General features: G+C 44.3%; 1 protein-coding gene across 3 annotated transcripts; it reads right to left on the bottom strand.

Moving 5' to 3' along the window:
• Window positions 1-1,815: 1,815 nt before the first annotated feature.
• Window positions 1,816-26,703, bottom strand: CD274 (CD274 molecule). 3 transcript variants are annotated; one of them, XM_038769962.1, is made up of 8 exons: window positions 26,635-26,703; window positions 25,835-25,895; window positions 19,994-20,064; window positions 18,026-18,373; window positions 11,513-11,797; window positions 7,351-7,458; window positions 4,701-4,760; window positions 1,816-2,120 (listed from the first exon to the last, which is right to left on the bottom strand). In XM_038769962.1, exons 3-8 carry the CDS (start codon window positions 20,043-20,045, stop codon window positions 2,098-2,100), a joined length of 876 nt encoding a protein of 291 aa, XP_038625890.1. In that variant the 5' UTR covers window positions 20,046-20,064; window positions 25,835-25,895; window positions 26,635-26,703; the 3' UTR covers window positions 1,816-2,097. The 3 variants fall into 3 exon arrangements, with proteins under 3 accessions (XP_038625890.1, XP_038625888.1, XP_038625889.1); XM_038769960.1 differs by lacking the exon at window positions 7,351-7,458; XM_038769961.1 differs by lacking the exons at window positions 4,701-4,760; window positions 7,351-7,458.
• Window positions 26,704-26,785: the final 82 nt, after the last annotated feature.

The raw sequence follows: 26,785 nt of genomic DNA, 5'->3' as shown, positions 1-26,785 counted from the left end.
CAGGTTACACAAGGTTTCCCAGAGTCCAACAATAAAATAGCAAGTTCAGCAAGAGAAAAAAAAAAGTCATGACACAAGAGTTCAACCAACAGGGTCCGCTTTTGGAAGGGGATTTTGCAAATAAAATAAAGTGCTATGTAAGAGGCCCTGGGGTTGGCAATCTCAAATGCAGCCAACAATTTCAATATTTTTATGGCTTGTCCAACTAGCCCATCAACCCATCAAGCGTGGGGGTTTTTTGTACTTATTTGTTCATCCACAGCTTTGCAGAGAGTCCCCACTGTGGGTCAAAACCAGGAGAGGAATCTGTGGTAGATACATACTGCCAGGGATACTGGTAACACTAGGCACACACCGACACTACAAAGGCTAGCCACAAAGAATTCAGGATATCTAGCTCCGGAAAGGTCAAGTCCTTCCTTCTTGGAGCTGTTCAAACCCAGCAGTGATAGGGCTCGGGGACCTGTGGTATCCAGGCTGGAAAGAGCAGTATAATTATAATTATCCATAGCAGGAAGGTCTAATTGCATTTCAGTGATGACAATCAAACCAGATGACCCACTACTGTAGAGTCAATACTTAGAAGCTAGTTAGAATTCTGTTCCTCCTCTCATTTGGGGGGCAAAGAGAGCAAGACAAACTTAAAACTGAGATAACCAAAAGGGACAGTAGGAGCCATAATAAACTGGGATTTCACTAGCTGTTATAGATGAGCTCTGGGAGTGAGGAGAGAAGCAGCGTTGACTAGTGGAGAGAGCCGAGGCATGGGAATCAGAGGACCTGGGTTCTAATCCAGGCTCCGCCACTTGTCTGCTGTGTGACCTTGGGCAAGTCACTTCACTTCTCTGTGCCTCAGGTACCAACTGGACAGTGGGGATTAAGACTGCGAATCCCATATGGGACAGGGACTATCTACCCCAGTGCTTAGTACACAAACTGTTTATAGTAATAACATCTTTAACGAGATTAAAATAAATCAGTTTAGCAGCAACTTGGAATCATAAAAAAACACGAAAACAACTCTAACAATAAAATCATTCAAAATCATACTCAGAACAAGAAGGCTCCAGATATTCAAATAAATAATTATCACATCTACATTAATATTAAATTGTGCTTCAGGGTCTTAGCGTTAATCTCAGAGCTGGGGACTCTACACAGCTAAGACCGCATGCGTAACAGTGCTTTGCACAAAGCGCCCAGTAACTATTGACGGTGAGGTAGTGAGGCTCAGGGAACCTCAGCTCTCCTGAAGAATGCACAGGAACTGTACAGAGAAACACACAATCTTCACATCGGGGGATTCTCATCCTTCTCCCAGTGCCAAAATGGCTAGATCTACAGAAATGCCTGGGAGAGTGCTTACTTTACGTGCTGGAATGAAAAACAAAACAGCAAATTGGTGTTTTTCCAAGTCTCTTCCTTGGGAGGCTAGAGAGCAGGTGAAGGGGAAGTTTGAGAGCACATCCAGTCAACAAGCTTTCCAAGCTAATGGGTGCCAGAGTTTTCTCCCTCAAAGGCTTAGAAGCAGTGTGGCTCAGTGGAAAGAGCATGGGCTTTGGAGTCAGTGGTCGTGGGTTCAAATCCTGGCTCTGCCAATTGTCAGCTGTGTGACCCTAGGCAAGTCACTTAAATTCTCTGGGCCTCAGCTACCTCATCTGTAAAATGGGGGTTGACTGTGAGCCCCCCGTGGGACAACCTGATCACTTTGTATCCCCCCAGCGCTTAGAACAGTGCTTTGCACATAGTAAGCGATTAATAAATGCCATTATTATTATTATTATTATTATTAAAGGCTCTGGGGCCCAGCCCTGGCCAGCCCCAGTAAAAATTAAGCATTTCTTTGGCACGACCAATTTGTCTCTATTTGACGAGGCTCCTTAACCCGTCTGAATGCTTCTTGTTTGTGATTTTAAAGCCGTGTTTTGAGGTTTTTTTTTCTTTTCTGTATTTTCTTTTGCACTCTCATTTTCGCCCATTCCCCCCTCTCCTCTCGGTGCTTCATCCTCTGGTAAGACCATATTTCTCCGATACTGTGTACGCGTCGAGGAACAGGTTGAGAATCCCTACTTTTAATCAAAGATGCAGAGGCTGCACTTAAGTCTTCCCAGTGCTTGGACCTGAGGAAAAAAAAAAAGAGGAGAACGGTAAAATATGCATCAGTTTCCTGCCTGAAGAAAAATATTTCTGACATTATTCTATTTTAGATATCAGTGACTATATGCCAGAAGGAAATGAAAATTCCAGTGTAGCTCACACTGGTTCCCTGGAAGATCTCAACTGAAGCAGGGAGATTTCACTTCTATGATAGTGTATAGAAAGAACCTACCACTTCCTCCTTCTCCTAGCTGTGTTGGGTGCAGACCCAAGCGCTTAGTACAGTGCTCTGCACACAGTAAGCGCTCAATAAATATGACAATGAATGAATGAATGAGAGCAGATGTTTGGGTGGGGGGTGGGGGAGGAACACTACAATGTACTCTACACCCACTCCACCTGTCCCCGGTTACCTCACCCCTCCTCAACTCGCCGTTAGCCCATCACAACCTCAACTCTGCCCTCTCCATCAACCTCTACTGGTTGCCATTCTATCCCTTTCTTCACTCCCTCAAAGTCCAACCCCCCAGCTTTGGATCACTGCTCCAGTCCTCTTCCTCTGCTCTTGCACACATGCAGCTGAATGTAATGGGTGGAAATCCAGGCTCCGTTACAAATTCACCCTGATTTTATTATAACTCAACTCTCTTCTGCTGGAGAACTTTGCCATAACTCTCGAGCCCACAATCCCCTCCTGCTTTTTTTGGATCTTCAATTCTAGCCTCCAGTCCTACCCCCTACCCCTGCGATGCCTCCCTCCCTAACTCCCCCTGGATCTATACCCCTTAAGCAGTCAATAGTTACCCCACCCCCAGCCTCACAGTACTTATGAACATATCCTTATACTTTGCAATTTCCCCTACCTGGCATTTATATAAATGTCTGTCTCCCTGTGGGCAGGAATCATGTCTACCAACTATATTACATTATACTCTCCCAAGGGCTTACACAAGCGCTTCCAAGCTCTGCACACAAGTAAGCACTCAATAAATACCACTGATGGACTGATTGATTGATGATGCCAACTTCCTTGGCATTACTCTCCCCTTCTAGAATGTAAGCTCACTGTGGGCAGGGAACGTGCCTATCGACTCTGTAATGTCCTACTCTCCCAAGCACTTAGTTCAGTGCTCTGCACACAGTAAGGGCTCAATAAATATGACCAATCAATCGATTACTTTAAGGAGTTCACGCCTGATGGTTTCAATTCTACCGAGGTACTCCCATCCTCACTTCATCACTCTATTGCTGCCCCTTCATCTTTCTCCTCATCTCAGCAGTTTCTTCTGTCTGCTCGTTGAATCCATTCCTCCTACCTGCCTCCCCCCACTCCAATCTATACTAGATGCTGTGGCAGAGTAGATCATCTCCCTGAAACATAGCTCAGCACACATCCCTCCTCTAAACCCTCCACTGGCTCCCTGTGTCTCTTTACATCAAGCAGAAATTCCTCACAATCAGCTTCAGGACTCTCCACCATCAATCAACTGTATTTATTGAGCACTCACTGTGTGCACAGCACTGTACAAGCACTGGGAGAGTACAAGGTAACAGAGATAGTAGACACATTCCCTGCCCACAACAAGTTTACAGTCTAGAGGGGGAAACAGACATTAGTACAAATAAATAAATTACAGATATGTACGTAAGTGCTGTGGGACTGAGAGAGGGGTGAATAAAGGGAGAAAATCCAAGTGCAAGGGTGATGCAGAAGGGAGTGGGAGAAGAGGAAATGAAGGTTTAGGGCCTAATATCTCCCTTCCAAATGATACTGCTACACAGATTATCTTCTTGAAGCATCACTCGACATATCTCTCCCTATTCATCAGAGCCCTCCACGAACTTCCCTTATCCCTCTGCACCTACCCAAAACTCTTCAGACTCAGCTTTAGAGTTCTCTTCCAACTCACCCCATTTTTGAAATCTGCTCTCTTCATCTACTACTAGCCGGCTCACTCTCTTCACTCCTCTCAAGCTAACCTTCTCACGGTATCTTGCTCTCACCTCTCCTGCCTTTGTCCCCTCACCCACACTGTTTCCCAGCCTTGAACTTCCTTCTTCCCCCAATTCAACAGACCACAAGTCTTCCCACATTCAAAACCCTCGTAAAATCCCACCTTGCCAACGAGTCTTCTTGGAATAGCTCCCGGTCTCAAATCACTCAGCCATCTACAGCACTTGTGTATTTATTAATACCCATTCTGAGCACTTTTGTATATAGGTTATGCAACTGTCCATTCGATTATGAATACTGATTACTCTTTCTGTAAATATCGTCTCGCCCATTACAGTATAAGCTCCCGGTGGGCAGGGAACATGTCACTTCCCTGTTTTGTACTTCTTACGTGCTGAATACAGTGCATTGCACCAAGTGAATGCTCAACAAATACTCCTACTACTAAAACTCCAACTCTTCCTCTGGAATAAACAGGGATTGGAGGAGTGTTTCAAGAGCCCTTTCCTCTACCAAAATTTTCAAATCTCCAAGTGCACCCTCTTTGTTAAAAGGAGTCCTTGTTATTTTTTTCCCCCATTCAACAGCCAGGCACTCTGATCTTTTGCCTGTATTTTCCCTCAACCCAACAGTGCTCCCAACTACTTACATTTCTGTCCTTCACATGTTACAGACTGGCAATCCCATTTTTCCATATCTGCCACTCTCACTTTAAAAACAAAAGGATAATTGATGATTCAGGTTATAAATTTCTGGCAAAAGATCCTGTTCAGTGTTTTTCCCACTGGGGCTTTTGGACTGAACTCCCCCCTTTCCTCGGAGATGTCTCATGGATGAAAAAACTTCATAAATGGGTGAGTTTTTCCTATTGACGCTTGCTATAAGGAATCAAGACCATCTTATTGCTTCTGACCATGAGACTATCTCTAATAATGATAATTATGACATTGTTAAGCACTTACTCTGTGCCAAGCACTGTTCTAAGCACTGGGACAGACACAAGTTAATCAGGTCAGACACAGTCTTTGTCCCATTTGGGGCACACAGTCGAAGTAGAAACAATGAGAAATATTTCTGAGTAAAAATTGGCATCTCACCTCAGTAGTAGAACATTTGAGGCCTCCTCCTGTTTTGACCAGATTGGTCTCTGGTGTGATTCTATATGAATTCTGGTGGGAACCTGGTCCTTTGGAAATAACTGACCTGAATTTTCCCCCAGGGGAATTTCTTCTAGAGCCACTGAGATTCACTTCCATTTTGTACTTCCCCATCAGAGGTTATCAGCAACAATCCATATTCAGAATATCCTCTAATACTGTCAGATCTCGAGGTAATGGCAAAAGCCTTAGTCTGAATTACCCCCAAAGCCAGATAACTGTCAGAATGTGCATCTTAAATGCCGATTCATGGAATCGATTTAAATTCCCACTGACACACCATACTAGGGTAAAAATCGACTTGTGAAAAGTATTCCAACAACCATACAAGTCACACTGCAGAAAACGATGCAATTACTGTTCAGTCAACCTATCTCAAAAGAGACTCTTCTTCTGGTTCTACCTTGCAGAAAACTGTCTTAAGAGTTCATCATGGTCTAGTGTCTGATACATGAGTCAAAAATCAATGTCTGAAATAGATGCATGCAAGTTTCATATCATCTCCCTCATGCTGAATTTACTGGTATATAAAATGTGCTTGACCTGTAAGGATCGTGCAGATTTTGAAAGAAAAAGAATGAGGAAAAGAAATGGGGTTTTCCATTTTTTTCCCCTTTCAAAACATGAAGACACCTACTTGCAATTTTGGGAGTGGCTCCATCTCCCTAGATGAAAACCCTTTCCTCCTCCTTTTGATCTCCCCTTATCAGTACATTCAGTTCTCCATCTATAATGCAAGTGCTTTGTTCTCACTGAACACCAAGTTAAAGGGAAATGCACATTATAGTACGCATACTGTGATTAGTGCCCTAGTTTGTAAGATACTTGCAGGCAGGGATAGTGTCTACTTACTCTACTGTACTGTATTTGCCTAAGTGCTTAGTACAGTACTCTGCACTCAGTAAGTGCTACAATAAATACCATTGGCTGATTTATGATTAGGGCCACACAAATGTATGCAAACATATCTTCCAACATCGCATAGTGTTCTATGGAAATAGACATGGTTGAAAGAGAAACAGCATGGCCTAGTGGCAAGAGCACAGACTTGGGAGTCAGAGGTCGTGGGTTCTAATCCCAGCTCTGCCACTTGTCAGCTGAGTGACTTTGGGCAAGTCACTTAACTTTTCTGTGCCTCAGTTACCTCATGTAAAATGGGGATTAAGACTGTGAGCCTCACATGGGACAACCTGATAACCTTGTATCTCCTTCAGCGCTTGGGACAGTGCTTGGCACAGAGGAAGCGCTTAACAAATACCATTATTGTTATTTCCTAATTCTCCAGAAGCATTCTATCCAAAATGCAGACAGAAAATAAGGCTTCTAGGAGAACGAAATGTATCTTTGTTCTCTGAGCAGCCATCTAACTGGCTTGGCTGCCATTTCATTCATTCATTCATTCATTCAATCATATTTATTGAGCGCTTACTGTGTGCAGAGCACTGTACTAAGCGCTTGGGAAGTACAAGTTGGCAACATATAGAGACGGTCCCTACCCAACAGTGGGCTCACAGTCTAGAAGGGGGAGACAGACAACAAAACAAAACATATTAACAAAATAAAATAAATAGAATAAATATGTACAAGTAAAATAAATAGAGTAATAAATATGTACAAACATATATACATATATACAGGTGCTGTGGGGAGGGGAAAGAGGTAAGGTGGGGGGGATGGGGAGGGGCAGAAGGGGGAGAGGAAGGAGGGGGCTCAGTCTGGAAAGGCCAATTTCGGGGTTGGTAGGTGATACCACCCTATATGACTCATGAAGAATTTCAGATCACTTTCTTTTCCTGAAAGAATGTGCTTTAGGGTTGAATAAATGTAATCTACTCTTGCAGTAAAATACTCTTTAGGCCATCTTTGCTTGTCAATTGTCAAAAAGTGGGGGCTGGCTCTTGTGCTTGTCCCATTCAGCTCCCAGCATATTCTGAATAATCAAGAATGTTAAATAATGACAACGATGTCACCCTGTGTTGCTTCCCAGTAAAAAGGGAACAACTGGAAAGATCTGAGGGTCTCAGAGAAATAAGGGGCCTGAAAAATCCACAAACTAGTGAATTGAGAATTGGCTGCATTTAGAGATCATTGATGTGGGAGGAGAAGAGACACCGTACTTGAAAGCATATGTAAACTTATTACCACATATTTTGCTGCAAAACAGATGTAATAACAGTGATCCGAGCAAAATGGCTGCTGCCAGAGTCGCTAAGTGATTTCTATTATTCATCAGAGGTATTTTAGTCTGTTCTGAAACCAATAAAAAAAAAAAGATTAAAAGCAAATTACAGAAGTACTAGTCAGGCTTCAACTCTCTACTTAATGGTATTTCGAGATCCAAAAGCATTGCCTTGTGAAGGAGGCTTGGATGGAGAGATTCTCTTATTTGGGTAGAGATCATATTTTGCATTTCCTTGTTGTGACTCAGAATCCACTTTCAACAGGACAGTGGTGCCATGGTACCCACCCTAACTGAAATGTGGGGGATGCTGATAGATCAAGGTCGGAAAGCCATAATTCTGGTTTTGAAATGAAATGGACTCAACCAGAACAGCTAGACTTTACCTGAAGGCCAGATTAGCACCTCAGCACTCCTATTTCAGTGTGAACTACCCCACCCCCCACCCCGTTTTCCTTTTGTTTTCTTGTTCCATGTCTCCAAGAGAATTCTGTTTCCATTTCTGTTTATATTAATTTTATATGCTTATTTCTATTAATGCCTGTCTCTCCCTCTAGACTGTAAATTTGTTCCTCTAGACTGTAAACTCGTTGTGGGCAGGGAATGTGTCTGTTGCACTCTCCCAAGTACTTAGTACAGGGCCCTACTCACAGGAAGTGCTCAATAAATACGATTGATTGACACATGCCCCCCCAAATGTAACTGACACTGCCACCTTTTTAGTTTTTCATACCCCATTTCCCCACCACCGCCTCTCATATAATCTTTTAAAACTCTCCTGTATACTTCTCTCCCTAATCCCTGAACCCCAAAAGCACCCTTCACCCCTGTTCCCAGAGCCCTCCTAAACAATACATTGGGCCTGTCCCAACATCTACAAAGTGACCAACCCCTTGCAGCTTTTTTTTTTAAAACTTTGCCTCACTGTGCCTGTCTCTGTCCCTTCTTTGCTACAAGGTACAAGCAGTATGTGGCAGGTATAGGATGGGACCTGGTTGCTGCAGGAGGTCTGGGAGGGGCCTGTTACTGTGATCACCACTGCCCCCTTTCACTGCCCCCCCCACCCCAACCAGTGCTTCAAGGTGTTGGGGTTCTGGGAAGTACCCCCGATCCCCATCGACCCATCGACCCCCGGCCCACGTCATCCCCCGGGCCTGGAATGCCCTCCCTCTGCCCATCCGCCAAGCTAGCTCTCTTCCTCCCTTCAAGGCCCTACTGAGAGCTCACCTCCTCCAGGAGGCCTTCCCAGACTGAGCCCCTTCCTTCCTCTCCCCCTCATCCCCCTCTCCATCCCCCCCATCCTACCTCATTCCCTTCCCCACAGCACCTGTATATATGTATATATGTTTGTACATATTTATTACTCTATTTATCTATTTATTTTACTTGTACATATCTATTCTATTTATTTTATTTTGTTAGTATGTTTGGTTTTGTTCTCTGTCTCCCCCTTTTAGACTGCGAGCCCACTGTTGGGTAGGGACTGTCTCTATATGTTGCCAATTTGTACTTCCCAAGCGCTTAGTACAGTGCTCTGCACACAGTAAGCACTCAATAAATACGATTGATGATGATGATGATGAAATAGTGGGAGACACCTAGGCGAGGGGCCTATGAAGCAGAAGGAAGAGGCAGCCATGATAGGGCAACATTTAAAAAAATGCCAGCGGAGTGGAATTCATTCATTCAATCATATTTATTGAGCACTTACTGTGTGCAGAGCACTGTACTAAGCACTTGGAAAGTACAATTCAGCAACAGATAGAGACAATCCCTACCCAACAATGGGCTCACAGTCTTGGTAATGGGTCATGGGGCTGGGTTTTGGGGTGCAAGATTGAAGGTGCAGCATGGCCAGAGGTAATAATAATAATAATTGTGGTTTATGCTAAGCACTTAGCATGTGCCAAGCACTTTACTAAGTGCTGGGGTAGATACAAGATAAGCAGGTCCCACATGGGTCTCAGTCTAAGTACGAGAGAAAACAGATATTGAACCTCGTTTTGCAGATGAAGGAACTGAGGCACGGAGAAGTTACCAATTATTCAATGCCTCCATAGTTGACAAAATACCTTCTCTCTTTTCCTAACTAAAACCCCAGAAGAGCCAGGAAGCAGCACTGAAGAATCAGCAGGCTAGGAAATGGTTGTTTATGTTTTGTTTTCCTGTTTAAATTGCAAGGAAGGGGCTGAATCATTTTATGCAAAGGCTTCAGCCAGATGAAGAATCTGAGGTAAAGCCCACAGCAGTATCACATGTTGCAAGGAATGGCTGCAGCAACAGACCTAAAGACAGTCTTAACTTGCATAATGGGGAAGGGACTGTGAGCCATGCAGCTGTCTTTTGAGCCTACTGTCTTCAACATCTTTTAGGAACTCCACCCCTGAGGTCTCAGAGCTCACCTGAAGTACAGTTGTCCTTCAGTTCAGTGACAGAGCTGCTGACCTCCCCCTTTCTTCCCCCCACCCCAAAATCACTCTCTCCCTCTGATTTGTGTGGGGGCTTGGTCCTAGGACCTATGGCTTGCTCAGCCCCAGGACTTACTTTTTTAATGTTATTCATAATTAATAATAATAATTATGGCATTAGTTAAGTGCTATGTGCCAGACACTGTACTAAGTGCTGGGGTGGATACAAGCAAGTCGGGTTGGACATGGTCCCTGTCCCACATGGGGCTCACAGTCTTCATCCCCATTTTACAGATGTGCCTGAGGCACAGAGAAGTGAAGTGACTTGCCTAAGACCACACAGCACACAAGTGGAGGAGCCGGGATTAGAACCCATGACTTTCTGACTCCCAGGCCCGTGCTCTATCCACTACACCATGCTGTTATTCTTTTTTATGGCATTTGTTAAGTGCTTACTATGTGTGTCCAATACTGGTCTAAGCACTGGAGTAGGTAAAGCTTAATTAGGTCGGGCACAGTCCCTGGTCCACCTGAGGTTCACAGTCTAAGGGGGAGAAGGGAGAACAGGGATTGAATCCTATTCTAAAAGTGAGGGAACTGAGGCCCAGAGAAGTGAAGTGACTTTTTCAAAGTGATACAACTAACAAGTGCCGGATCTGGGATTAGAATTCAGGTCCTCTGACTTCCACACCCATACTCTCTCCACTAGACCACACTGCTTCCTCCTGAACCCTAGTACCATACAGGAGGGCTCTGACACTTTTTTGGGATGAGCTGCCTAATCTAGCCACCACAAATAGAAGTGGCAGAACTTCCGCTCTTTCTTTCCCCTCATCCTGCTCTCCAGCTTCCCAAATTGGGAGGAGACACTTCAGTCTCCAGGAGGGGTGCCACTTTACACCTCTCCCACTTCTGAGTTAAGTCCTGAATACACCAGTCTGTCTCCTAGACTATAAACTCGATGTGGTCAGGGAACATGCCTATCAACTCCGTTGTACTGTCCAAAGAGCTTAGTCCGGTGCTCTGCACACAGTAATAGCTCAATAGACACCACCGATTGATCCCCTCACCTCATGCATGTCACCCTCACATCTGGTCTCCTCACATATATCTCCTCCCCTTTCAAGCCGCTGCCTCACACTTGCCCTCTCCCTGCCTTCATGCACATGAGGAACATTCACTAGAGCCAGGCCAACATCTTTTCCTCCTGGTGGAGCAGAGCAGCAACATCTGGAGCCAAATGTAAAGAAAAACCACCCTTGCTGCTGCCACTGCAGCCACAACGCCCTGGACTTCACACCTCTATGCTGCGGGCACAAACCTCAGGGAGTCCCATTGGAGTCTCTGAGAGTCTCGCACAAAGTAGCTCAGTGGCAGCAACACCAGGAAGAGCCACCTTGGCAGAAGACCCGTGATTGAAAACTCAGATAGAATTTCACCATCATAGCTGCTTCTTCTTCAAATACAAAGGTCATCTCTAACTGTAAGCTCGTTATGGGCAAGAAACATGTTCACTCATTCTGTTGTATTATACTCTCCCAAATGCTCTGTACAATGCTCTACACATAATAAGCACTCAATACCATTGATTGATTGACTGACAGTACAGTGCTCTGAACACAGTGAGCGCTCAATAGTACGATGGAATGAATGAATCAATCAATCTATCGACCCATTTAGCTACCTTGCTTTTTAATGCTATGATCCAGAAAGTTACCTGGGATGATTAAGATAGCTGTGTTGTTTTCTTCAAGTTTTTTATTCCAGAAAAAGCAGTAGAAAGTATCATTTTCTGTGGCATTGATTCTGAGTGTGCTGGTCATGTTGAATAGCATATCGGGTCCATGTGAAGAGTTCACGATGGCCTTGTCACTGACGTCTTCATGGTAATTGTTTTTCCAGATCACGCTTGCTTCTGGATAACCCTCTGATTGGCAGGTTAATTCATATTCCAGTGTAATTGGATTCCTCGAAATTACTTGGTTTATTTTGCTGTAAGGGGCTAAATAATGAACAAAGTGGCATTAGTATAGCATTTTCATTTCACAGAGCTAAATGTATCTCTCTGATATCATCTACCCAGGTGATAAGAAGTATATTATTCCAGCCTAGTTTTTAGGGAATTTTGCTTGTCTACATAGAGCACAAAAACATATGTGTTCTGTGAATCAAAGTTCTTTATTGAGAATCTACTGAGTGCAAATCACTACACTAAGTGCTTGGGAAATAATAGCAGAATCAATCAACCGTACTGATTTATTTTTTGTGGTATTTGTTAAGTGCTTACCATGTGCCAGGCACTGTACTAAGCGCTAGTGTAAATACAAGCTAATCAGGTTGAACACAGTCCATGTCCCATATGGGGCCCACAGTTTTAATCCCCATTTTACAGATGGGGTAACTGAGGCACAGAGAAGCTAAGTAACTTGCCCAAGGTCACGCAGAAGGCAAGTGGCAGAGCCAGGATTAGAATCCAGGTCCTTTTGACTCCCAGACCTGTGCTCTATCCACTAGGCCATGCTGCTTCTCTATTTATTGAGTGCTTACTATGCGCAGAGCACTGTTCTAAGCCCTGGGAGAATACAATATAACAGAGTTGGCATACACATTCCCTGGCCACAAGGAGCTTACAGTCTAGAGAAATAGAACATACATTCCCTGTCCAAAAAAACTTGCAATTCATTCCATTGTATTTGCTGAGCACTTACTGTGTGCAAAGCACTGTGTTAAGCACTTATCTAATGGGAAAGAAAGTTATATAGAATTATGTACAATTCCTAAAAGCAATAGGAGGGATAGGGCTCAGATAGGGAGCTGAACAAATATGCCGGGATGAAGTATCAGAATAAATAACAATAGATATGTAAGTGCTGAGGGTGGTTATAAATATATATAAGCTGAAAGCAGGTTTTAGTGATGCGTTGCTGCCCTCATGTGCTAGGTACATAAGAGCTCCTGGGCATACAAGTTGAGGCATTGGGAATGAATCAAGGAAGGCTTCCAGGAGGTGATGGGCTTTTGGAGGGGCTTTAGAAGCTCAAGAGGGCTGAGGTTTAGTGAAGGAGGGAGTACCAGGCCAGGAAAAAAATGTGAGCAAGGGGTTGGAGGGACCAAGAACAGAACACCCACAGAGGACTGGAGGCAGAAGGGGAGCCAGCAAATGAAAGTGAGGAATGGTCAGAGAGGTAGGAGGAGATCCAGGTGAGTATCATATTGGCAAGACCAAGGCCCGAGAGCATTCCAAGGAGAAGGGAATTGCCAACAGCATTTAAGGTGGTTGAGAGGTCAAGGCCAATTAGGCCAGACTAGATTCCATTGAACACGATTCTGAGGAGAATATTGGTGCCTTTGTAGAATGCAGTCAGATTGGAATAAAGGGAGGAGGAAAACAAATTGAAGAGAGTCAAGAAGGGATTCAGAGGAGAGGAAGTGGAGGCAATGGATATTTGAACAGAAAGTTTGGACAGGAATGGGGGATGATGATGGAGGAATAACTAGATGGTGTTGTGGGATCAAGGGAAGGGGTTTTTTTTTTGTTTCTTTTTTTTTGGAATAGCAGAGGCTATCCTGTTAACTTTGGAGCATAGTTAGCAGGACTTTCACAAAAGTACATGTATTATACATGTCATCAAATATTTTGGCATCATAAAATGATGTCAAAGGAAGACTTCGTAAAGTATGGCAAATGGATAAATGAAGTTTGAGAAAGGGTGAAAGGGCCATCACTAAATTAATAACTAGGAGGTGGTGCCCATATTCAGTTTCAGTACTGAAATGTTCTAGCACTTAGTACAGTACTCTGCACACAGTAAGTACTTAAACACTATTACCACTACTAGTTGCAGTGATGGCAATAGAATTTCACTAATCAATCAATCAATGGTATTTCTTGAGCACTCATTGTGTGTGGAGAACTGTACTAAGTGCTTGGGAGAGTACAGTGCAATAGAGTTAGTAAACACAACCCTGCTTACAACAAGCTTACAGTCTAGAGGGGGACGCAGATATTAAAGTGGATTAGGGATAGGGTTCATTATTCTGAGAACCTTTCATTCAATTGTATTTATTAAGCGCTTACTGTGTGCAGAGCACTGTACTAAGCGCTTGGGAAGTACAAGTTGGCAACATATAGAGACGGTCCCTACCCAACAGTGGGCTCACAGTCTAGACTATATTACTGATGAGTGAGGTCAAATACTGTAATCCTTGTATTCTCTTCTACGATTCTGAAAACCTCATCCTCATTTTCATCTATATGAGGTAAATTCCTTCATTTTGGGTGACAACCAATACCTTTCTCTCCCCAGGACTACCCCCAAAATTGCTATTTGTCAAGCATCAGTATATATTGAGTGTTCACTGTGCACTGTACTCGGGTGAATTCAAGAGGAAAAATAGGGAACATTTCCTGCCCTTTAGAAACTGTCAGGTCCATAGTCAAAAATACTTTATCCCATAACCAGAGAATTAAAATAGCAAGAAGGGGTTGAATCATTTAGGAGTGAAACACAGTTTAAAGTAATTAGGAAAGTTAACTGCCACCAATTATATTTAATGAGCACTTACTGTGTGCACAGCACTGTACTAGTGCTTACCACCAACTTTTGTAAGAGGAGGCTTACAAATAGCCAAAAACAACTTCCCAAGGCAAGATATATCTAAATATGATTGTGTGACAAAGACCTCTCTAACCCTGTTCAATCTAGGCATTTGCTGTAAATCACTAGGTGTTGGACTACTCTAAAAGACTCATTTCCTGTCTAATCTAAAAGATTCATTTTCTGTCTTCTCTAAAAGACTCGTTTTCTGTCTTCTAGACAGGATTTATGACCAAACCAAACCAAACAAAAAAATCAGCCCCTTTAAGCCCCTATATATCTCCCACTGTTGCAGCTTGGACTCCGAGATAACAGTGTCACAGAGTTATAGTACTCCAGACCCTTTGACAGTATTATAATGGGCTCAATGTTATAGCATTACAGTAGCTGAGAAATAACAAGAAGAAACATTAAATATAGGGAAATGAAATTAATCAACAGAGGGAAGGAAACCTGCTATTACTCCTGAGAAACAGTGACAAAGGTTCACGCCTTTACCTTCTCCTCACCCCCTGCTGAACATGTTTGGTATACTTCTCCTCAAACCCACAGAGAGGGACTGGCAGCTCTCAGGAGGCCCATCACAGTTGTCAAAGGAGTCCTCTTCAACTGACCGAAGAGCATTTTCTCTCCTCCCAAGTTCCTAGAGTGGCACCCCCTCCCCCTCAACATACTCTTTCCTCTGCCCACCACTGTTTTAAAAATTGTCCCAGTAATTCTGGCTTCCATTGCCCGGGGCCCACTAGACCCTTAAACTGGCCCTGGCCTGGCCCCGTGACTGAAATGAGTCACCAGTGAGTGGCTCCAGTTCTACCAACCCCTTGATAATTTTGTTTTCAGAACTGGCATTTATTTTTAGGTCTCCTAATTGTAAATAGTTTTTTTTAATTAGAAGGCCAAACCTTCCTAATGCTCCTTATGAATCAATCAATCGTATTTATTGAGCGCTTACTGTGTGCAGAGCACTGTACTAAGCGCTTGGGAAGTACAAGTTGTCAACATATAGAGACAGTCCCTACCCAACAGTGGGCTCACAGTCTAAAAGGGGGAGACAGAGAACAAAACCAAACTAACAAAATAAAATAAATAGAATAAATATGTACAAGTAAAATAGAGTAATAAAAATGTACAAACATATATACAGGTGCTGTGGGGAAGGGAAGGAGGTAAGATGGGGGGATGGAGAGGGGACGAGGGGGAGAGGAAGGAAGGGGCTCAGTCTGGGAAGGCCTCCTGGAGGAGGTGAGCTCTCAGTAGGGCTTTGAAGGGAGGAAGAGAGCTAGCTTGGCGGATGGGCAGAGGGAGGGCATTCCAGGCCCGGGGGATTACGTGGGCCGGGGGTCGATGGCGGGACAGGTGAGAACGAGGCACGGTGAGGAGATTAGCGGCAGAGGAGCGGAGGGTGCAGGCTGGGCTGTAGAATGAGAGAAGGGAGGTGAGGTAGGAGGGGGTGAAGTGGTGGAGAGCCTTGAAGCCGAGGGTGAGGAGTTTCTGCCTGATGCGCAGATTGATTGGTAGCCACTGGAGATTTTTGAGGAGGGGAGTAACATGCCCAGAGCATTTCTGGACAAAGACAATCCGGGCAGCAGCATGAAGTATGGATTGAAGTCGGGAGAGACATGAGGATGGGAGATCAGAGAGAAGGCTGATACAGTAGTCCAGACGGGATAGGATGAGAGCTTGAACGAGCAGGCTAGCAGTTTGGATGGAGAGGAAAGGGTGGATCTTGGCAATGTTGCGGAGCTGAGACTGGCAGGTTTTGGTGATGGCTTGGATGTGAGCGGTGAATGAGAGAGCGGAGTCGAGGATGACACCAGGGTTGCGGGCTTGTGAGACGGGAAGGATGGTAGTGCCGTCAACAGAGATTGGAAAGTCAGGGAGAGGGCAGGGTTTGGGAGGGAAGACAAGGAGTTCAGTCTTGGACATGTTGAGTTTTAGGTGGCGGGCAGACATCCAGATGGAGATGTCCTGAAGGCAGGAGGAGATGCAAGCCTGGAGAGAGGGGGAGAGAACAGGGGCAGAGATGTAGATCTGGGTGTCATCAGCGTAGAGATGATAGTTGAAGCCATGGGAGCGAATGAGGTCACCAAGGGAGTGAGTGTAGATCGAGAACAGAAGGGGACCAAGCACTGAACCTTGGGGAACCCCCACAGTAAGGGGATGGGAGGGGGAGGAGGAGCCTGCAAAAGAGACTGAGAATGAACGACCGGAGAGATAAGAGGAGAACCAGGAGAGGACGGAGTCTGTGAAGCCAAGGTCGGATAGCGTGTTGAGGAGAAGGGGGTGGTCCACAGTGTCGAAGGCAGCTGAGAGGTTGAGGAGGATTAGGATAGAGTATGAGCCGTTGGATTTGGCAAGCAGGAGGTCATTGGTGACCTTAGAGAGGGCAGTTTCCATGGAATGTAGGGGACGGAAGCCAGACTGAAGGGGGTCGAGGACATAGTTGGTGTTGAGGAATTCGAGGCAGTGCATGTAGACAACTCATTCAAGAGCATCTCAGGCTAGTCAAAACAACAGAAGTATGGGGGCTCTCTTCTGCAATCTGGAAAGTTTTAATTCCCATAGAATTGACACAATTGGTATATATGAAGCTCAGGGATTTATATGCACAAAACTGCCATCAGCACTTAAAGAAATGACTGGCATGGACTCTTGTCCTCCATCAATATTACAATTATACTCCTCTTGGTCATCATAGTTCTTTCTATCTAGAGAATAGTCCCCATTATACAATCAAATTTTCTTGCCTCTTACGACTGATCTATGCCAAATGGTAGGATAAAACATCTAAATTGTTTGACTATGACCCTGTCATGGAGTTTTTCTGGGTATAAATTTTTGGCTTTCAAGAGTATTCAGAGACTTGGAGGAAGAAAATGACTGTAGATTTTAGAAAGTAGAACAATAATAATCTATGACTAAAAAAGGGATTATTTTTGTTTTGTGCAATGTTGTCCAGCCAGAGCATAAGGGCTCACCCTAGAATTTAAAGGTGTCAAAATGAGGACACCTAAATACTGACAATCAAATCAGTCTTCTTCTAGCAGTAGTAGAGAAGTACCAGAGAAGTAGTACCAGAAGTCGTACCAGAGAAGAAGCGTGGCTCAGTGGAAAGAGCACGGGTTTTGGACTCAGAGGTCATGGGTTCAAATCCCGGCTCTGCCAATTGTCAGCTGTGTGATTTTGGGCAAGTCACTTCACTTCTCTGTGGCTCAGTTACCTCATCTGTAAAATGGGGATTAAGACTATGAGCCCCCCGTGGGACAACCTGATCACCTTGTAACCTCCCCAGCACTTAAAACAGTGCTTTGCACATAGCAAGTGCTTAATAAATGCCATTATTATTAGTAGTAGTAGTCACAGCAGTGGTAGTAATGGCATTTATTGAGCCCCCACTAGGTGCTCAAGGCACAGTACCAAAGGCTTAAAAAAGTACAGAGGTACACAATTTATGTTCCCTACACACAATGAACTTACATGCTAATGGGGGGAGACAGACAAAACAGTTTTAACAAAAAAAGAATTTAGAATAATTTACTGTGCTATACGTATATATGCATACATATAGCACAGTCAATTATATATACTGAGGAAGGATACACATCAATACATAAGTGCTAGAGGAGACCCACCTTTTACCGTCAGAGTTATCCACTTGTAGTCTGCTCCTTCATAGCCAATCAGGCAGCGGTAAACCCCAGCATCTGTCATTTGGACATTGGTGATCTGAAGCGTAGCCTTCCCCAGAAACAGCTTATCTTTTAACAACGTTGCTCTACCTCTGTAGCTGTGATGCTGGATTTTAAGATCTTCCTCACCCTTTACAAATTTGACGATGTGTTTCTCATCCTCTGTGTCCCAATAAACAGATAATGCTTTGAGATCTAAATGGCCTTTAAAAGGAAAGCTGCATTCCATGGTCACATTGCTGCCATAGACCACTGTAAACGATTCTTTAAGAACCTCCACCTTGAACAAAGCTGAAAAACAAACCCAAATTTAGAAGTAAAAGTTCCTTAGAGATGAGGAAGCAGATACTATATTCCTCCCAGCATGCTATCCCTAGAATTTTCCCCCAAAGAATCCACACCATAAGGTAAATTCTCTTTTTGGTAGGTTTGTTTAAAGGCCCTTTGCCTCTCCACTTACCGAAGCAAAAATTCCTTAAAGATAAGGAAGCAGATATGGTATTTCCCCCAGCATGCTATCCCTAGAATTTTTCCCCAAAGAATCCGCACCATAAAGTAAATCCTCTTTCTGATAGGTTTGTTTAAAGACCCTCTGCCTCTCCACCAAGCAATCGGCAGCCTCCCTTCTCTGGCCTGGCACTGCGTGGGAGTCAAGGCCTGTTCCCTGCAGGAGTGGTAAGCAGGGAGAAACTAGGCTCCACACAGCCAGGCTGTGTGACTTTGAGCAAGTCACTTCATTTCTCTGCTGCCTCACCACCGGGGACTCCACTAGATAGCTGGGGTTGCTCCCTCCATCCCTCCGGACATGACAAGAGCCAAGCCTGCCTTCTCAACAGCTGCAGTATGGGACAGTCATAACCAAGGACTGTCCACCAGGAACAGTGACATATCCATGAGCTGTTTTTGCTTACATATTTTGCAGTTTATTTTTTCGATTTTGCAATTTTAAGTTACTCTGTAATATATTCTTATTGCTCTATAGCTATCCCCCGCTTAGATTGTGAGCCCCTCGTGGGCTAGGGTCTGTGTGTTAATTGATTGTCCTGTAATCAGGCTTGTGCTTCATTTTTTTTCCCTTGGTATTAGTTAAGTGCTTACTATGTGCAAGGCACTATACTAAGCGCTGTGGAAGACACAAGTTAACCAAGTTGGACACAGTCCCTGTCCCACATAAGACTCACAGCCTTAATCCCCATTTTACAGATGAGGTAATAGGCACAGAAAAATGAAGTGACTTGCCCAAGGTCACACAGCAGACAAGTGGCAGAGCCGGGACTAGAACTCAGGTCCTTCTGACTCCCAGGCCCGAGGTCTACACAGTAGGCCATGATGCTTCTGCTTAATACAGAGCTTTGCCCAGAGTAAGGGCTGGCTAAATCTTAGTAAGAATAACAAGGGTTAGAATCCTAATAATGAAAACAATGATTACCAACCAAGTAAAATATATAAAATAAAATATCCAAATAAATTAGAATACTGGTTTATTTTCTATTGTGGATCTTAAGGAAGAGGCTTAATTTTTTTTGTCTTCTGCCTACTTGTAAAAATTCCCCATGAGATAGCACATCTAGTGAACTTTTCTTTTACTTCAATTCAAATAGACCTTACTTCTCACTACCATAAGCTTCTTTTTGACTCCTCAGTGAAGTCAATGGCAGCTCTTTGGAGGAGGGTGCAAAGATCTTAGACCTTCAAGAGAGTTTCTCTGTAATAAGTTGGAGACATACATATGAAGATATGGTTTGAACAGAGCCCTGCAGTCTTCTGAAATGCCAATCTGCCACTTTTCACAAAGGTTTTTTTTTTTAAATTTACTGTGATGATCAGACATATAATTTTATAATGGTGTTGAAATATAGCTCATGAACCTGAACACTGAAATAAAATATCTAATATGAAATAGCTTCTTACCATTCAGCAACTGCCAATCAAGTATGAATGTAAAAATGGGCAATATCTTCATCTCCTGTGACAACCTAAAACTTGAGGGAAAGAAAAGATTATTGTTTGAGGTTGTTAAGCTTAGAGAATAAAAGATAAGGGTAGGACTCAAAAACTGCCTTCAGAAATCTGTAGGGTTTTCATGGGGACATAGACCAATTCACCCTTTCTCCAGGGGGCCAGACAAAAGGAAACTGGTTTAAATTGCAGTAAAGAAGGAGAAAGGTTAGATGTAAGGAAGAACTTCTTAACTAACAGGGTGACCGAACACTAGAATAAAATCACCAAAAGACATTACGGACTCTCCATCCCTGTCAATTTTTTTTTTTAAAAAAGAACAGGCTAACTGTCAGTCCTGGATGTTTTAGGCCAGGGTTGCAATTTTCAAGAAAATGGATCAAATTTTGTGGATTCAAGTGGTGCAAAATGGATTTCAGGATATCAGTAAACTTTTAAAGCTATTTGAAAAGTGTTGGATTGCTTAACTGTAATAATAACGGCATTTATTAAGAGAGCATTATGTACCAAGCACAGCACTAAATGCTAGGGTGGATTCAAGATAGTCAATCCATCAGTGCAGCAGTCTGCCAATCAACTGGGCTTCTCCCTCCCCCCAGATTCATTCTCTCATTCATTCAATCATACTTATTGAGCGCTTACTATGTGCAGAGCACTGTACTAAGCACTTGGGAAGTACAAATCAGCAACATATAGAGATGGTCCCCACCCAACAATGGGCTCACAGCCTAAAGACAACAAAACAAAACAAGTAGACAGGTGTCAATGCCATCAGAATAAATAGAATTATAGCGATATACATATCATTAAAAAATAGAGTAATAAATATGTACAAATATACACAAGTGCTGTGGGGAGGGGAAGGGGGTAGGGCAGAGGGAGGGAGGGGGCTGGGGGAGGGGAGGAGAAGGGGAAGAAAAGGGGGGCTCAGTCTGGGAAGGCCTCCTGGAGGAGGTGAGCTCTCAGTAGGGCTTTGAAGGGAGGAAGAGAGCTAGTTTGGCAGATGTGTAGAGGGAGGGCATTCCAGGCCAGAGGTAGGATTTGGGCCAAGGGTCGACAGCGGGACAGGTGAGAATGAGGCACAGTGAGAAGGTTAGCGGCAGAGGAGCGGAGTGTGCAGATTGGGCTGGAGAAAGAGAGAAGGGAGGTGAGGTAGGAGGGGGTGAGGTGATGGAGAGCTTTGAAGCCAAGACTGAGGAGTTTTTGCTGGATTCAAAGGTTGATAGGCAACCACTGGAGATTTTTGAGGAGGGGAGTGACATGCCCAGAGCGTTTCTGTACAAAGATAATCCGGCCGCAGAGTGAAGTATAGACTGAAGCAGGGAGAGACAGGAGGATGGGAGATCAGAAAGGAGGCTGATGCAGTAATCCAGTTAATCTCATCCAGTAGGATGAGAGATTGAACCACAAGGTAGCGGTTTGGATCACTTGGATACCTGCCGGAGATGGAAAACAGGCACTCTCATCTGGGTCAGAGAGGACCAAGTATCCCAACAGCATCTTTTCCCCAACACTCCCCAGATATGCCACCGAACTGTGATTCAATAAGAGGAATGTCTTATGGAAGCAGTGTGACCTAGTGTAAAGAGCATGGGCCTGAGAGTAGGAGGACCTGGATTCTAATCCCAGCTCTGCTACTTGTCTGCTGTGTGACCTTAAGCAAGCCACTTAACTTCTCTATGCCTCAATTTCCTCATCTGTAAAATATCCACTCTCCCTCCTATTTAGAATGTGAGCCCTGTGTGAGAGAGGGACTGTATCTGTGTAATTATCTTGTATTTACCCCCAGCGCTTAGTACAGTGCTGGGAGCACAGGAGGCACCGAATAAATACCATCAATATTATTATTATTATTATGCACATTTGCTTCTGGCAATTGTGTAGGTTCATGGTTTTTCTGAAATTTTCCAGGTTCTTTGAGGACCACATCAGGAGAAAAATAAAACATTTACAGCACCACTGGTTTAGGTATTCCCCCACTCAGACGGAGAGGGCTGGGCCACACGACCTCAAAAAAATCTGTCCAGCTCTAGGGTTCTATCATTCTAACTCGACTGAGAATGGGCTCTTTGTCAGTTCCAGTCTAAGTGGAGATATATCAATTGGCCAAGGGTTACATCAGAAGTTAAAAACAGGCCTGAAAATAAGTCTAGTTGTTAATTCTAGACTGTGAGCCCACTTCTAGACTGTGAGCCCGCTTCTAGACTGTGAGCCCGCTTCTAGACTGTGAGCCCACTGTTGGGTAAGGACCATCTCTATATGTTGCTAACTTGTACTTCCCAAGTGCTTAGTACAGTGCTCTGCACACAGTAAGCGCTCAATAAATACGATTGAATGAATGAATAATTCAATTGATTTAGTCGGCGATTAATTGGTTAGAGATGTTTATATGCAGGGATGTGTCAAAACTTATTTCTAACCATCCAAGAAATGACTTTTATCTAAGAAAGCCCAGTGCTAAACTTGAGTGAATAGGAATTAACCTATGAATCACCACATTCCTCTTTCACAAACGTATTAAAATATTACAGTGATGTCACAGCCACTATAGGTGAGTTTTGGGGATTTTTCTTAATCAAACAAAAACCCACTGCAACGCAAGCTTTGCTATGAGATTATTTTAGTAATTCTCCTTACAACTGAGAAAGAGAAAATAGAATTCTACTGCCTGAAACTAATCGTTCATTTTCTGTTTTTTAATTACAATATCACAATTACGAAGAGCATGATCTGGGATGGTGTTTTCTACTTCTGTAGTAACAGGATGCTACGTCTTGCTGTGGTCCAGAGTCTGTTTACAAGAAATAAAAGCATCCCCTTTTTGTAGTATCACTATTCCTATTCAGCAAGCACTACCATTTTTATTTAAAACTGCTGAAGACAGCAAACTGGTCCAGTGAGAACATGATGTGCTGTTCATGGGTTCAGGTTGGGTCTCAGATGCAACAATTATTTTCTTATTTTCTCTCAACCCTTTAGATGGTAAGCTCGTTATGGGCAGGGAACGTGCTACCAACTCTGTTGTACTGTACTCTCCCAAGCACTCAGTATAGTGCTCTGCACACAGTAAGTGCTCAATCAATCAATCAATCAATCGTATTTATTGAGCACTTACTATGTGCAGAGCACTGTACTAAGCGCTTGGGAAGTACAAATTGGCAACACATAGAGACAGTTCCTACCCAACAGTGGGCTCACAGTCTAAAAGGGGGAGACAGAGAACAGAACCAAACATACCAACAAAATAAAATAAATAGGATAGAAATGTACAAGTGAAATAGAGTAATAAATATGCACAACCATATATACATATATACAGGTGCTGTGGGGAAGGGAAGGAGATAAGATGGGGGGATGGAGAGGGGGACGAGGGGGAGAGGAAGGAAGGGGCTCAGCCTGGGAAGGCCTCCTGGAGGAGGTGAGCTCTCAGTAGGGCCTTGAAGGGAGGAAGAGAGCTAGCTTGGCGGAGGGGCAGAGGGAGGGCATTCCAGGCCCGGGGGATGACGTGGGCCGGGGGTCGATGGCGGGACAGGCGAGAACGAGGTACGGTGAGGAGATTAGCGGTGGAGGAGCGGAGGGTGCGGGCTGGGCAGTAGAAGGAGAGAAGGGAGGTGAGGTAGGAGGGGGCGAGGTGATGGAGAGCCTTGAAGCCCAGGGTGAGGAGTTTCTGCCTGATGCGCAGATTGATTGGTAGCCACTGGAGATTTTTGAGGAAAATAAATACCACTGATTGATCAACCCATATCTAGACAACTGTTAGAGAAAAGTGATCCGCAACATAGAGGAGAAAATCTGGAATTCCCTTTCTCAAATACAAACTTCAAATGTGTAAAGGAGTTATGACCACCATAAAACATGAAAACACCCAGCAAAATCAGAAATGTCCAAGTATATTTATCAGGAGTAAGGGAAAAGAATAATCAGTGCTTAAATGGAGGTTCCTGAACACCATAATAGCTCACACCATGTCTCACTTAAGAAAATTCTTGGTTGCTAAATGGCCACAAGCAGATGAAGGTAAAAAGGTGGGAAAATAACCAGGAAAAAAAAAAAACAGAGCTGAAATTTGTGAAAGCAGGAAGTCTATCTGTAGATGGATAGCTATTATTTCTGGGATGCTTACACAACTATTGAGACAATCCTACTAATCTTGAGACTTGGAAACTAACAAACACAACATGGCCATTTAAAGTTTATAGGTCAAAACACTCTGAAATGGCTAAATGATTTTGTGAAAGGTTTATTTTTGTTTCCTAGAATGAAATGGTTGAGTTTTTAAGTCCCTTTTAATTTCATTCTTGTATTTAAAGTTAATAACTGTGGTGCTTGTTAAGCATCTATTATGTGCCAAGCACTGTACTAAGCGTGGAAAAAGAATGCAAAATATTCAGGTCAGACACAAACCCAGTTCCCTAAAGGGCTCACAATCTACAGGGAATCATTTTTTACCTACTGATGATCAGGTAAAAAAAAAGTCCTTCCTTTAATACCTGTTTTAAAATGTCCCTTTTCCTACCTCTATCAGAGCCACTAGATAGCCAGTTAGTTATGACATGACACAGTCTCTGTCCTGTCTGAGGCTCAAATGGTGGTATTTGAGTGCTAATCAATTCATCAATAGTATTTACTGAGCACTTACTATGTGCACAGCACTGTACTAAGCGTTTAGCGGACATGTTCCCTGCCCATAACTACTTTACAGGGCAAGTATCATCTTCATTTTACACATGAGGAGACCTAGAGAAGCAGCGTGGCTCAGTGGAAAGGGTCCGGGCTTGGGAGTTAGAGGTCGTGGATTCTAATCCCGTCTCTGCCACTTGTCAGCTGTGTGACTTTGGGCAAGTCACTTAACTTCTCTATGCCTCAGTTACCTCATCTGTAAAATGGGGATTAAGACTGTGAGCCCCATGTGGGACAACCTGATTACCTTCTATCTACCCCAGTGCTTAGAACAGTGCTTGCCACATAGTAAGTGCTTAACAAATACCACCATTATTATTATTATTTTCTGCTGTGTGCCTTTTGGCAAGTCACTTCACTTCTCTGTGCCTCAGTTACCTCATCTGTAAAATGGGGATTAAGACTGTGAGCCCCACGTGGGACAACCTGATTATTTTGAATCTACCCCGGCGCTTAGAACAGTGCTTGGCACGTAGTAAGCACTTAAATACCATCATGATCATTATTATGAAGAAACCGAGGCACAGAGTAACTTGTCCTAGCCACTAAAAGTTATTCCATGGGTGGACAGGTGAGGTCTTCCCCCACCCCCTTTTATTAAAATCTGTTCACTCGGGGCTCCACCTCTCTATTTAGAACATCTGCTGTGCCCAAGCACTGTACTTAAAGCACCATTCCCACTTTGGACATCACCACACCTTCTCCAGGCAGAGATTTAATTCCTTAGAATTACAAGGACTTGATACTGGCAGCGCTGCCACTCTTGCTGGCGTGTCCAAACCATACCCTCTACCCTCTTTTTTTTTTTTGGAAATTGCCAAGAACCATGTCTTCAGTAACAGTTGTCCAAGTTGCCTTAAAACTCCCTCAGGAAATCAGAAGCACAGCAGTTGGCTGTACAGCATCTTGCTCCCTGCTGCCCTACATTCACAGGCGTGGGGGGGAATAATAATAATAATAATAATAACAGCGCCAGACTGGGTCTTTCATTCGGACGCCTAAGTTCACCGGCCCGTCGGGCTCCCAGCCCCATCCCTGACTCTCCCATCGAACTACCTTACAAAAGAGTCAACGCCGACACGGAAGCCCGAGAGGTAGAGAAGACTCACTTACTTCCAAGACTGGCGATCAGGCAACCAAATCGGGACTCTGGTCTTTTACCGGGCTGCCTATCCTGTCCGGGAAAGGAAGACACGAGTTGGTCATAGTCTTGGCAGTTGGGCTCTGACCCGCGATAAGTTTTCTCCCGTGCTCTTTCCCGGTGCTCCAGAAAATGAGCTTTTTCGGGGGCTCCCGAGGTGACAGGATCGAAAGTCCTGTCACTGCCAAACAAGCTGGGGGGAGGGGGTTGTAGGGAGGCCCGTGAGCCTAGGTTTGCAACTGGCGTAGCGGATAGAGCCCGGATCTGGAAACCAGAAGGTCGTGGGTTCGGATCCCGCCTCCGCCACTTGTCTGCTGTGTGACCTCAGGCAAGTCACTTCTCTAGCCCTCAGTCACCTCAACGGCAAAATAGGAGTCGAGACTGTGGGACAAGGGACTGTGACCAACCAGATTGGCTTGTATCCACCCCAGCGCTTAATACAGTGCCCTGCCCGGCACATAGGAAGCACTTGACAAATACCATTATTATTTTGGGGTAATGGATAGAGCACTGGCCTGGGAGTCAGAAGGATCTGGGTTCTAATTCGGCTCTGTCACCTGTCTGCTGTGTGACCTCGGGCAAGTCACTTTCACTTCTCTGGGCCTCAGTGACCTCATCTGGAAAAAATGGGGATAGAGACTGGGAGCCCCGTGGGGGACAGAGACTGTGTCCCACCCGATTTGCTTGTCTCCACCCCGGCGCTCAGTACAGTGCCCTGCACATAGTAAGCGCTTAACCAAATACTATTACTATTAATTATTATTACCACTACCTGTGAGAGAGGGAGAGGAAGGCTCGCAGCCCTCGCGGACGCCCGTCTGCTGATCCGATCACCGCCGAGTTCTGGATCCGATCGCACGTGAGGGTCCCCGGCCAGGGCATGTCTACCCCCTCTGCCCCCTCTTTCCCCTCCCCCGGGGGGG

Source organism: Tachyglossus aculeatus, chromosome X4, assembly GCF_015852505.1.
Source record: "Tachyglossus aculeatus isolate mTacAcu1 chromosome X4, mTacAcu1.pri, whole genome shotgun sequence".
Classification (NCBI taxonomy): Eukaryota; Metazoa; Chordata; class Mammalia; order Monotremata; family Tachyglossidae; genus Tachyglossus; species Tachyglossus aculeatus.
The sequence above is the reverse complement of the archived record's forward strand: the minus strand, read 5'-3'. Positions and strand labels throughout refer to the sequence as shown.

Excerpts from the sequence above, each read along its gene's own strand:
- CD274 (XM_038769962.1), bottom strand. The coding sequence starts at position 20,045 with ATGAAGATATTGCCCATTTTTACATTCATACTTGATTGGCAGTTGCTG. Across the intron at positions 11,798-18,025 it reads GATAACTCTGACGGTAAAAG|CCCCTTACAGCAAAATAAAC; the intron begins GTGGGTCTCCTC and ends TTCATTATTTAG. Across the intron at positions 7,459-11,512 it reads AGCTATCTTAATCATCCCAG|AACAGACTAAAATACCTCTG; the intron begins GTAACTTTCTGG and ends TATTGGTTTCAG.